Here is a 13,191-nt window from a genome sequence, read left to right as displayed (position 1 = left end):
AAAATTTCATCTATACCGCATAAATTGGAGAAATATAGATATATAGATATTTTAAGTTGCTAATTATTGTGAGTTATAGTACGTTTTATGTAATTTTCATATATATTACTCGCTTTGTCCTGATTTATGGGATACAAATGAAATTTCAAAAGCCAATGAATTTTTTATAAGTTTTTTTAAAAAATAACTTGTTATTTATTGTGATTTATAATATATTTACGTAAAACATACTCTAAATAAAAATAATTAGCAACTTAAAATATATAAAAACATACTAAAAATTTGATTAACTTCAAAGTTCATATGTACCACATAAATTAAAATAGAACAGTAACATATATTGGGCTCGTGCCATATCTAGTATAATATATGTGGTTGCAAAACCGGAGAACTGTTGGTTTATTTATCAAAAAAGCATACTACCAATAGTAAATGGAAGCGCCATTGCTCTCCGGCGCCAACAATCAGCAGCAGCTCATTGGACTTGACGGTGACTATCGACCCGTTAATGGACTGAAAGAATGGTGGGCTGTATTTTGGATCGAGACAGTGAAGTTATGGGAGATTGGAGGTCTAATTGCTTTCAATATTCTTTGCCAATATGGGATCTACTCTATTACAGTTGCTTTTTGTGGTCATCTTGGTGCTGTTGAGCTCTCTGCTGTTTCTGTTGCTCAAAATGTCATTGGGACTTTCTCTTTCGGCTTCATGGTTTGTGTTCTCTCTGTTGCTCCTATTTAATGGGAGTTTTTAGTACTGAAAAAACGAATAGTATTTTTTTAAAACTTTATTTGGTATTTTTTAAGTTGGAATTGTGTTTGTTGCACTGAATATTTAGAATTTGGATGTACTATTTCAAATATGCTCTAAAATAGTAATATCCAAAATATTAAAGGTAATATACGAGCTACTGCATACTATCATTTTAATATTTTTTCACTTTATTTGGAATTTTTGAGGGAATTATGTTTGGTTATAATTTTTGCAAATAATATTAGGGTGTTTTTCAAATTCCAAATACAACTTCATGTTATATTTGAAATTTTCATATTGCCATAATTCAAATAAAGTGAAAAAAAATTCCGCAAAAAGTGGAATAGTCTTATGTTTCTTATTTGGGTATTTGTTGTAAAATTTGTGTAGTTGGGCATGGGGAGTGCTCTGGAGACACTGTGTGGACAGGCATTTGGTGCTGGGCAAATACATATGCTTGGGATTTACACACAACGGTCGATGGTTATTCTATTGTTTAGTACATTGTTTTTGTTGCCAATTTATATTTTTGCCACTCCACTACTTAATCTTTTAGGCCAAGAACATGATATGGCTGTTCTTGCTGGGAATTTTGCCCTGTTTTCAATCCCTCAGTTGTTTTCACTGGCGGTCGCTATTCCCACCTCAAAATTTCTTCAAGCACAGAGTAAAGTTGGTGTGCTGGGCTTGGTAATTGGGTTTTGTGGGTTCTTTTAATCCATACACTTCTGCTACGGTTGTTCTTATATGTATTCAACTTGGGTATAAAATGGGGCTGCGTTAGTCTTTAATATTACAGGTTGGGCCAATGCAATAGCTCAATTTGTGTACGTGGTAGTTTGGTGTAAGGATGGATGGACGGGATGGTCTTTGTCAGCATTGAATGAGATTTGGGCATTTGTTAGACTCTCGGTTGCCTCAGCTGTTATGTTATGCCTTGAAATCTGGTACATGACGAGTATTATTGTCCTCACCGGACAACTCAAGGATGCAGTTATTGCTGTTGGATCCCTCTCTATTTGGTGAGTTTTGTGTCATTTCTTTTTTCTTTTCTTCTATAATGGTAGTGTCCAGCCAACTTGCATGCAACTCACCTATTTCACCAGAACGTAGAACCTGTTGTCTCTCATTGGCACATGTACCAAGAGCTCTGTCTAACAAGACTTAGCGAGATGACAAAATTCTTATCATTTTTCTTTTTCATGTGTAATTAACAATTTTAGGACAGGATAATTAGCTGGACAATGCTTAACTTAAGCCCCGTTAAAAATCATTTACTGTCAATGAAACTACAACTTTATCAAGATTTAGTTTACTTCAAGTACTGATTTCTAAGCTGAATTGTGTAATTGATTGAATTTGTCAATTAAATTGTCATGTACAAAGTTTGTGGTTTTGTGCATAGCTTTTGATGAGATGAAATGTCATGAGCTCCTTAATCAAACATGTATCAATCAAACCTTTTTGTCTTTCAGCATGAATATTGATGGATGGGAAGCAATGTTGTTCATTGGAATCAATGCTGCCATTAGGTAATTCAGTCTAAATTCTTGTAGAAAAATGTACTCCATTTGTTTTTGAGTTTGTTTTAATGCATCATTGCTTTCTCAGCGTACGAGTCTCAAATGAGCTTGGGTTAGGGCGTCCCAGGGCTACCAAATATAGTGTATATATTGCAGTGTTTCAATCACTCCTCATTGGGATATTCTGCATGATATCAGTACTAGCAGTAAGAAATCATCTGGCCATTCTTTACACAAACAGCAAGGATTTGCAACGAGCCGTTGCTGACCTTGCTTGGCTTCTCGGAATAACTATGGTTCTTAACAGTGTTCAGCCTGTAATATCAGGTGTTGCTTTTATTCCATTTTTACTGTTTCTATGTTTATAAGTGTCCTCGCCTTTGTAGTCCTTATTGTAGCAAATATTGTTTTGCAGGTGTTGCTATTGGAGGTGGATGGCAAGGTTTAGTGGCTTATATCAATTTGGGATCTTACTATGTTTTTGGTATTCCTCTAGGATATACGCTTGGTTATGTCGCTAACTTTGGAGTCGTGGTAAGTAAACTCACTTTTTAATTTCACTCTGCATCTTTTATGGAGTAGGAAACTCTTCCTTTTAGTATCTCATACTTTTTAATTTTGTCTTGCAGGGTCTATGGGGAGGAATGATAGCAGGACTTGCTTTGCAGACACTGCTACTCTCATTTGTACTCTATAGAATCGATTGGAATAAAGAGGTAAGTGAAACATTTGGTGATTTTTGTACAATTAAATTTTCTGTTCCTCTTTCTTTGAAAATTACAGATGAAGCAATACTAGTTAAATTCATAGTTTGTTACAGATTTTTGTTGAACCTTCTGATTCGGTATGATTTAGTCATGTGTAATAATAAGAAAATGAAATGCAGGTTGAGCAGTCTGCAGAGCGCCTACGCAAGTGGGGAGGTCAAGACTTTGAATCTGAGAAAACTCTTATTTCAGAGCCTACGAAGGATTTACCATAAGACTAACATTTTGTGGTGACATCAAAGGATGAAGAGTCTTCATCTTTGTTTTTGTTAACCAGTTAATGATTTTTGGATAGGATCTACAGAAAAAAATTATGGCGGAGCCTATATCCATGTCAGATGCCACGGTGGATGACAGCTAGGCCAAAAAGGGGAAATTATGAGTTGTACATGGGTAAAATATGGATCAAAAAGGTTAACGGATTTTGTAGGTGATCAGGTGAAAAGATACTCTTAACATCGTGTGTTGGGGACCCTGTTAGTTTTAATAGTAATGTAGCTGCGATTTAGAACGGTAGGCTAAGGTGTTTGTTGTTGTGCTCTTACTCCTTTCTTTGTTATCTCTTTGTGTTTGTTACATTACATTTAAATATGATGTCAATTCACACCTTTGTTGCTTCTATTTTCTTTCCTATTGCAGAAAGCTACTCTTATTTATTTATTTTTCTTCTTCTTAACACATTATGAGAAGAAGTTTAGGCATGATTTCAAAGTGTATTTACAACCAAAACATAAAATTATGTGAAGGACTGAGACAACAATTAAGCCACTCTTATATCTAAAGATAAACAACTCTAAATTTGTATTTTTGGAAACTCTAAAATCTAAATTGAGCTTTTGTTTCAATTCTGAAACGTTAACGGTTTATTAATATAAAAATTGATGAAATAATTCAATTTGATAAAGTGAAAAATTGATCAATCATGCTTATATACATGTGCCTAATGATGTGATTGGACCCATGTATTTTTCTCCTACCTTTACTTCTCAGTTCTCACCCCTCCTTTTGCCATTTCTTTCGTTTCACCTTTTTATTTTTCTAATTCTTTGTGTAATTTTTTAATCAGTTTTTTCAATGGTGAATATATTTATTCAATTTTTCTTATATCATTTATATATTTATATATGTTCTCCATTTGATAATTATCACGTTGATTATTTTTAAAAAAATATATTCGAAAATACAAGAAAAAATATATATAATATATTTTCCCTATTTGTGGCATTATGGTTGATAGTTTTTTATATAACTGTTTACAATGAGTTATATTAAATAAATAATAATTGTACAAAATAAAATTCATTTTAATAATTTTATTTCATAAAAATAAAATTCATTTTATTGTAAAATGTTTCAAATCAAGCTAAAAAAAAATAAAGAAGAATGAAAAACCTATTTTTATTAATTTGGTACGGTTTATTAATATAAAAATTGATGAAATAATTCAATTTGATAAAGTGAAAAATTGATCAATCATGCTTATATACATGTGCCTAATGATGGATATTAATAGTTTAGTCGAATTACTATCTAGACTTTTATTTTGTAGATGAAGGTTTTATTCTTCATTTTTTAATTTTCTCCGCCATTTTTTCTTCTCATATTTTTATGTAATTTAAAAAATTTAAAAATGATATACTTGTTAATTATCAAATATGAAAAAAGATAAATATACGAATGATATAAAAAAAATTGAATAAATAAAATTAATAAGTGAAAATTGATCTGAAATATTATAGGAAAGAAGAATTAAAGAAGAACTTTTTGAAAAGGGAGAAAAGAAAAGAAATGGACAAGTAAACGGACGTGAAGTAAAATGTACCGGAAAGAGAAATAACAATGTACTCTAAAATAAAAGAATAGGGCCCACATAATTTTTTATTCATAAAATTAAATAAGACAGGAGAGAGAAACAACAATATTGAATAGAAAGGTGGGACCTACACATTTTTTTATTCAAAAATAATCCCTCACATAACAAGTCATACTTGTGCCTCTCCCACCATTTAAATTTTCGGATCTACATGTTGTGGATGATGTGGAGCCTAAATCCATGTCAGATGCCACGGTGGATGACAACTAGGCCAAAAAGGTGAAATTATGAGTTGTACACGGGTAAATACGGATAAAAAAGATTAACGGATTTTGTAGGTGATCAGGCTAAAAGATCCTCTTAACATCGTGAGTTGGGGCACTGTTAGTTTTAATAGTAACATAGCTGCGATTTAGAACGGTAGGCTAAGATGTTTGTTGTTGCGCTCTTTCTCCTTTCTTTGTTATCTCTTTGTGTCTGTTACATTACATTTAAATATGATGTCAATTCGTACCTTTGTTGCTCCTATATTATCTTACTTATTATAGAAAGCTACTCTTTATCTTCTTTTATTTTCTTCTTCTTTTAATACATTATGATAAGAGGTTTAGGCCTAATTTCAAAGTGTATATTTACAACCAAAAGATAAAAATGTGTGAAGGACTGAGACAGCAATTATCTAAAGAAAAACAACTCTAAATTTGCATTTTTGGTAACTCTAAAATATAAATTGAGTTTTTCTTTCAATTCTGAAACACTAACCAAGTGTCATGAAGACACCGTTGAAACAATGAGTTCCGACTGAATTCGTGTTTTCAATTGAGGAGGAGATAAAAATATAATAAACATGAAATATACGCAAAGAATAAACTAAAGTATTAAATGAGAAACGATAAATGTTTGTCTATCGTCAATAATTGAATAAACAATAATAATGAATAATAAATTAAAGGGAAAAGGATCAAAATTACCCCTTAACTTCATTTTATTGGTTGACTTTATCCTTACTGTTAAAAGCAAGTTATTTTTATCTCTGCCGTCAATAAACTTAACAAATATACCTCTCCTTGGACGGAAACCCCCAAATCAATTGAAATTACCCGATTTTAATTGAAATTATCCAATTTCTTTTTTAACCCGAACCATACCCCAACCCACTAAACTAAACAAAACCCATAACAAATTAACCTATTTCCAATCTTCTTCATCTCAGTGTTCTTTCCCCTTCTTCTCAGTGTACGGTGGATGGCAACTTATATATATATATATACATATTGTAGAAGTTGTTCATGGTTGTTACATTAATGGCAATGCGTTTTTTTCTTTTCTAAGATTGATTCTTTTGTGTCAAATATATGTGGGAATTTCAAGTCCCAATATAAAGAAATAAATCTGCCAAAACAAAAGAAACATAAATCCATAACTCAGACATTTTATGTGCACACAAAGCCTGAGACAACAGCTCATTAGCAGTTGTAAGATGTAATGTCCAACAGCCAAGAGTTGTCAGTCATTTGATAATACATGTATTCCAATTCTTCCCAAAACAGAGTGGCTTTTTAAAAATAAAAACTATTCCAGTTCTTTCCAAGAACTCACGTAAAACGTCGATCTCTATGGAGTCAAATTCTTTTTTTCTCAATTAGAAAATCCTCTTGGGAATTTTCTACGCTCTTCTGTACACCAATACCAAAAGAGAAAAAAGAAAAGAACAAAGACGATGCGTCTTGTTGGGTTGGATGACGAATGTTCTTTGTGGTGGGGTGGGAGAGGAGGGGTCCACGCGTGGTAAGTGCACAAATAACCGATTTGCGTACATTATCTCCGAATTGTTCGCTGGTTGAATGATAAATATCAGGTCTTTTCCATTGATTTTGTTAGACAATGTAGGATTTATGTGTTAGCTATGATAAAGATTGTGAGTGTTCTTATAGGGTACTTAGCCAAGAACACTGAGAAGAAGGGGAAGAACACTGAGATGAAGAAGATTGGAAATGGGTTTTGTTTAGTTTAATGGGTTGGGTTTTGGTTAAAAAAGAAATTGGATAATTTCAATTGATTTAGGGGTTTTCGTCCAAGGAGGGGTATATTTGTTAAGTTTATTAACGGCAGGGGTAAAAATAACTTGCTTTTAACGGCAAGGGAAAAGTCAACCAATAAAACAAAATTGAGGGATAATTTTGACCCTTTTCCCTAAATTAAATGTTCAAATTTCTATCAAATATTTTCCTTGGGAAGCAACTTTGGGTATGTGTAAAAATACTAAGGAGGTGTTTGGTCATGTGATTTCATATCATGAGATGAAATCAGCATTTGGACATGATATTTCATGTTGACGTCATCTCATGATATCTCAAATTCTCAAAAAATCATAATTTGAGATTTTTCAAATACAAAAATTGGCCCACAAGTATATATTTTGTAAAAAAAAAAAGGCGACATTTAATTTATATATATTTACTAGCCATTTATTTAATATATATGTAAATAAAATTTATAATTCATATCATTACTTTTTTAAACCATTTATAACTCATATAACGATTATTCTCACTAAAATTCATTCTTTTTCAAATCAATTCTTAATTTACCATTTATATTCACCAAATTTATTGTTTTTTATCAAATTCATTACATACAATAGTATGTAAATGCAGGTTGAGCAATCGGGTTAGCGCCTACGCAGGTGGGGAGGTCAAAACTTAAATAGCCTTGATTGTCCATTATTTAAATATCATTTCTCTCGTTAACTTATTGGCAATTGAATTCTTCCTTCTCTCTTCAACATTCTATGGTACTGGATTTTATTTCTATCTAATCTTTGTTAGATTCTGACTTCTTTATTTGTATTTGAAAAACTTGAACTTTGGTGAATTTCATTCAATTAGAACTAAAAAACTATTTAAAACACATATAAATGCTTTATCATATTTTTATTTTTACTTTCTTTTTATTTTTAAATTTACTTGTAATTATATAAAAACATTTCATTTCAAAAGTTATTTCAATTATAAAACAGTTAAAATAAGTCAATTCGAACGGACTTGAAAACCATCATATGTGGAAAAAAGGGACCACTACTTCAAAACAACCAAACCAAAGTAAAGAAGGCGCGGAGCATTTTTCGCCGCCGATTATTTATAAAATAAATTGTATTTTGGCATATTTTCGTTGCCTTTTTTGTACTATTAACTTCCATCTTTGGTACATTCTACACTTTAATGCTTCTCTCTCTTTACCATTTTCAGAATATGACATATAATACAAGCAAAACGCGGAGAATTGTAACGTCGGAGTAATGGAAACGCCATTTCTGCATGACTTCTCCGGCGACCACCACCAGCTCATTGGGCCCGACGGTGATTACCGACCGGTTAAAGGCCTGAAAGAATGGTGGGCTGTACTCTGGATCGAGACAGTGAAGCTATGGGAGATTGGAGGCCCAATTGCTTTCAATGTCCTTTGCCAATACGGGACCTACTCCATTACCGTTGCTTTTTGTGGTCATCTTGGTGCTGTTGAGCTCTCTGCTATTTCTGTTGCTCAAAACGTTATTGGTACTTTCTCTTTCGGCTTCATGGTTCGTATTCTCATATTATATCTGCTCGATCCAAATGCCTATTTCTAACCTTCGTTGTTGATTTTATTTGGGCCGAACATGGAATATAAATTAGAGTAGAATTTAAAATGCTGACAACAATTTCCGGTGAATTTTAGTGCATGATCCGGCAATAATGATTTTCTAAGATATAGCGCATAATTGAATGAGTGTGTAATACAAACAAAGTAAAGTCACTTTGCTCCATAATTTATTCAACTTGAATTGCCATTTGAGAAATTTACCCCTCCTCTTTCCGCTTCATGGACCGTTTTCTCTGTTTTTCCTTTTGCTACTGATTATTTGTAATTTTAGTTTCTTATTTGGGAATTTGTTGTAAAATTTGTGTAGTTGGGCATGGGGAGTGCTCTGGAGACACTGTGTGGACAGGCATTTGGTGCTGGGCAAATACATATGCTTGGGATTTACACACAGCGGTCGATGCTTATTCTATTGTTTAGTACATTCCTTCTGTTGCCAATTTATATTTTTGCAACTCCATTACTTAAGCTTTTAGGCCAAGAACATGAAATGGCTGTTCTTGCTGGGAAATTTGCCCTGTTGTCAATCCCCGAGTTGTATTCACTGGCGGTCACTATTCCCACTTCAAAGTTTTTGCAAGCCCAAAGTAAAGTTGGTGTGGTGGCTTGGATTGGTTTTGTGGATCTTTTACTCCATGCTCTTCTGCTATGGCTGTTCATATATGTATTCAATTTGGGTACAGATGGGGCAGCGTTAGCATTTAATATTACAGGCTGGGCGGACGCAATAGCTCAATTTGTTTACGTGGTTGTTTGGTGTAAGGATGGATGGACGGGATGGTCTTTGTCGGCATTAAATGAGATTTGGGCATTTGTTAGACTCTCAGTTGCTTCAGCTGTCATGTTATGTCTTGAAATGTGGTACATGATGAGTATTATTATACTCACTGGACATCTCAAGGATGCAGTTATTGCTGTTGGATCCCTCTCTATTTGGTGAGTTTTGTGTCTTTTTTCTCTTTTGTTTTATAACGGCAGTGTAAAGCCAACTTGCGTGCAGCTCACCTGTTTAACCAATGTGCCGAGAACTCTGTCTAACAAGACTTAGGCACATGGGTAAAAGTTCATTTTTGCATATGTATATCGACTTAACCGCTCAATGCTTAAGCCCATTCAAATAAATTTTAACGCTCACTGACAGTGAAGCTACAACTTTTATCAACAGACATTATTTAGAGCACAGAATTCTAAGTTAACTGTCCTGTGCAAGTTTTGTGGTTTAGTGTATAGCTTTCAATAAGATGAAAGTGTCGTGAGCTCCTTTTATCAAACGTGCATCAATCTTTTTATTCTCTTTTTTTCGTCTTTCAGTATGAATGTTGATGGATGGGAAGAGATGTTATTCATTGGAATCAATGCTGCCATAAGGTAATTTTGTGTAAAAGCTTGTAAAAAAATGTACTACATTTATTTTGGGGTTTGTTTTAATGCATTGTCTCTGTCTCAGTGTTCGAGTCTCCAATGAGCTTGGGCTAGGACATCCCAGGGCTACCAAATATAGTGTATATATCACAGTGTTTCAATCACTCCTCATTGGGATACTCTGCATGATATTTGTTCTGGCAGTAAGAAATCATCTGGCTATTTTTTTCACAAACAGCAAGGATTTGCAACAAGCCGTTGCAGACCTTGCTTGGCTTCTTGGAATAACCATGCTTCTTAACAGTGTTCAGCCTGTAATATCAGGTATTGCTTTTATTCCAACTTCACTGTTTCTATGGTTAGAAGTGTGTTCGTCTTTGTAGTTCTTATTGTGGCAAATATTGTTTTACAGGTGTTGCTATAGGAGGTGGATGGCAAGGTTTAGTGGCTTATATAAATTTAGGATCTTACTATGTTTTTGGTATTCCTCTAGGATATATGCTTGGTTATGTGGCTGACTATGGAGTCGTGGTAAATAAACTCTCATTCCGAAAGTTACATATGATAAGTACATCAAATTTTAGTCTCACTGGGCATTTATAAGCATCTTTTTATAGGAAACTACTGGTGATGAGTAGGAAACACCTTGTTTTAGCATCTCGTAACCTTTTTGAACCTAAAAAATTATGATTGAAATTTAATTTATCCCAATTATGAATTTATCTTGCAGGGACTATGGGCAGGAATGATCGCAGGACTTGCTTTGCAGACACTGCTACTCTCATTTGTACTCTATAGAATTGATTGGAATAAAGAGGTAAGTGAAACAGTTGATTTTATCCAACTAAACTCCAAAAAAAATCATGCTTGATAATGTGTACTTCGTTCTTGGTTGGTATTAGCTGCACGTCCTCTGTAAAATGATTATCCTATAGACGACGTAAGAATTTTGTTTGAAAGTCACTGCACAAAGGGTGAAATTTCTTTTTCTCCTCCTCTTTGAAAAAGTTGCAGATGAAGCAATACTAGTTACACTATTGTTGCAGATTTTTATTGAACCTTGCGTTTCGGTATGATTAAGTCATGTGTAATAATAAGAAAATGAAATGCAGGTTGAGCAATCGGCAGAGCGCCTACGCAAGTGGGGAGGTCAAGACTTTGAAGCTGAGGAAACTCTTATTCCAGAGCCTACGAAAGCCTTACCATAAAAGTGAGATTTTGCAGTGACATCAGAGGATGAAGGGCCTTTATCTTTGTTTTTGTTAATCAGTTAATGACAACTAGACCAGGCTAGTATATACTCTAACATTGTGACTTGTGAGTGGGGGATGTTAGTTTTAATAGGAATGTAGCTGCAATTTAGAACATTAGGCTAAGATGTTTGTTTGTTTTGCTCTTTCTCCTGCCTTACACTAACGCTAGCTGTGTGAGGCTCGTTTATGTTTCACACATGGATGGACCCAAACTTTTAACACTTTTGGATTCGCAAACTCCATTTTTCAAGTGAATATTTTCAACTATTAATTACCACATAATCAGTATAAAGATTTATTTGTTTCAATTGTATTTCTATTATTATATTTTCTTAATATGCATTGCATGTTTTATTTTGAATGTGTTTTTTTAGAACAACTTTAACATATAGCAAACACAAAAATCACATTTGTATGTTATAGCTATAGTTTGCATAATTGCGCTCCATAGCAAACATAAGAAGAAGCTATGGCTATTTCGCTATACATATATACAAAAGAAGCAATTGTATAATCTGTTTCGGTATACATATACAAAAAGAATCAATTGTATAATATGTGTTTGTATAAAGCCAGAAAGAGAGAAAGACAAAAGAAAACTGGGCAGGGAAAGATCGTATTTGTATAATCATAAGTGTATAGAACAAAAATATATGCATTTGTATTTGTATATACAATTTCCTCTCGCTTTATACAAACACAAACGCAATGTATACGTTTTTGTTTGTATAAAGTGAGAGTGGCGAGCGAGATCTGGGAGAGTGGCAAGCAAGATCTGGAAGAGGGGAGAGAGGGGAACGAAAATATATGTATATATACAATTTTCTCTCGCTTATACAAACACAAATGCATTTTATACATTTGTGTTTGTACAAAAGCAAGAGAGGCGAGCAAGACTGCCTAGCGAGAACGAGAGTGGCGAGCGAGATTCACCAGGAAGAGAGGCGAAATAGCAACAGTTTGCTATGGGGTACAATTAAATCAAATTATGGTTATAGCATTTAATTTGAATTAATAGTTTGTTATTATATACAATTTTCCCTTTTTTTATTCTCTTTTATATACAATTATTATTTGTTTCAAATATATTTTTTATTTTCTTGGACCCAAGTTTACAAAGCTTAGTTGAAAATTTAATTATTTTAGCCAAATTAAGAAAGGTTTAGCTAAAACAATGAAATTCAAAACAAGTATTTAGTACAAAAAGAAAAAAATGTGTGTTTTTCGTGCAAAGACAATTTATTTAATTGTGCATTATTTCCTTTTCAGGTTAAATTTACATATAATATTTTATTTATTTCTTTTTAGATGCAATAATTACTCTTTCTAACGGTGCATTTCTTTTTTTTTTTTACCTTAATAAGAATATCATTATTTTTTTTACCTTAATAAAAGAAATCCAGGAAAAAAAAAACTCACGTAGTGGCGTGTGTCACACATCCATGGAATGTCAGATTCAAGGGGTTGTGTCTATTAATTTACAAAATTAAGAGGGTAATTAAATCAACACAAAGTTTAGATATACATCAAATAAAATTCGACAAGTATAGAAGGGTCACGATCGATTATACAAATTTAATAGGTAGAAAAATTAAATATTTATACCCCAAAAAGTAAAATATTTATCCTTATATGTCTTATTATTTTCATACCCCTTTTATTTTCAAATGCTATATGTTTATTTGATTATCTTTATTCGTGCATTGACATCATGTTGATGTCAGCATTCGCCTTTTTCTTCTCTTTAATGCCATTAATAGTATATTACCGTATATAAATATATTTTGATGGTATATCAATGCGTAACTGAACAATGTTTTCATTGAGATTTGTTTCAGTCTTTCGATAAGTACTATTACGATACAGTACATACTGTCGTAGATGTATGTTTCAATTTATCAATATTTTAATTTTAAAATAATTTTAAAAAGTGTCATAATTTAGATACAATTTTTTAAAAATTTACAAAAAGATAAAAATAAAAAATAAATTAATATATATATATATATATATATATATATATATTCTACTAATTTAGAGTTTAATAAATAAGATTGTGACTTTAATAATTTTCTCTTAAT

General features: G+C 32.6%; 1 protein-coding gene and 1 pseudogene across 2 annotated transcripts; both read left to right on the top strand.

The window, feature by feature from the left end:
• The first annotated feature begins 396 nt into the window (after window positions 1-396).
• LOC102585285 (protein DETOXIFICATION 35-like) lies at window positions 397-3,360 on the top strand (annotated as a pseudogene).
• A 4,493-nt stretch (window positions 3,361-7,853) lies between these two features.
• Window positions 7,854-11,389, top strand: LOC102584965 (protein DETOXIFICATION 35-like). Of its 2 annotated transcripts, none has more exons than XM_006353839.2 (7): window positions 7,854-8,436; window positions 8,806-9,431; window positions 9,807-9,863; window positions 9,943-10,181; window positions 10,270-10,388; window positions 10,588-10,674; window positions 10,970-11,389. In XM_006353839.2, the coding sequence occupies exons 1-7, from the start codon at window positions 8,155-8,157 to the stop codon at window positions 11,063-11,065; spliced, it is 1,506 nt and encodes a 501-aa protein (XP_006353901.1). In that variant the 5' UTR covers window positions 7,854-8,154; the 3' UTR covers window positions 11,066-11,389. The 2 variants fall into 2 exon arrangements, with proteins under 2 accessions (XP_006353901.1, XP_015167030.1); XM_015311544.1 differs by having other exon boundaries at window positions 8,225-8,413.
• Window positions 11,390-13,191: the final 1,802 nt, after the last annotated feature.

Source organism: Solanum tuberosum, unplaced genomic scaffold (genome assembly GCF_000226075.1).
Source record: "Solanum tuberosum cultivar DM 1-3 516 R44 unplaced genomic scaffold, SolTub_3.0 scf00159, whole genome shotgun sequence".
In the NCBI taxonomy this organism is placed as follows: Eukaryota; Viridiplantae; Streptophyta; class Magnoliopsida; order Solanales; family Solanaceae; genus Solanum; species Solanum tuberosum.
The sequence above is the reverse complement of the archived record's forward strand: the minus strand, read 5'-3'. Positions and strand labels throughout refer to the sequence as shown.

Excerpts from the sequence above, each read along its gene's own strand:
- LOC102584965 (XM_006353839.2), top strand. The coding sequence starts at position 8,155 with ATGGAAACGCCATTTCTGCATGACTTCTCCGGCGACCACCACCAGCTC. Across the intron at positions 9,432-9,806 it reads GTTGGATCCCTCTCTATTTG|TATGAATGTTGATGGATGGG; the intron begins GTGAGTTTTGTG and ends TTCGTCTTTCAG. Across the intron at positions 10,182-10,269 it reads TGTTCAGCCTGTAATATCAG|GTGTTGCTATAGGAGGTGGA; the intron begins GTATTGCTTTTA and ends ATTGTTTTACAG.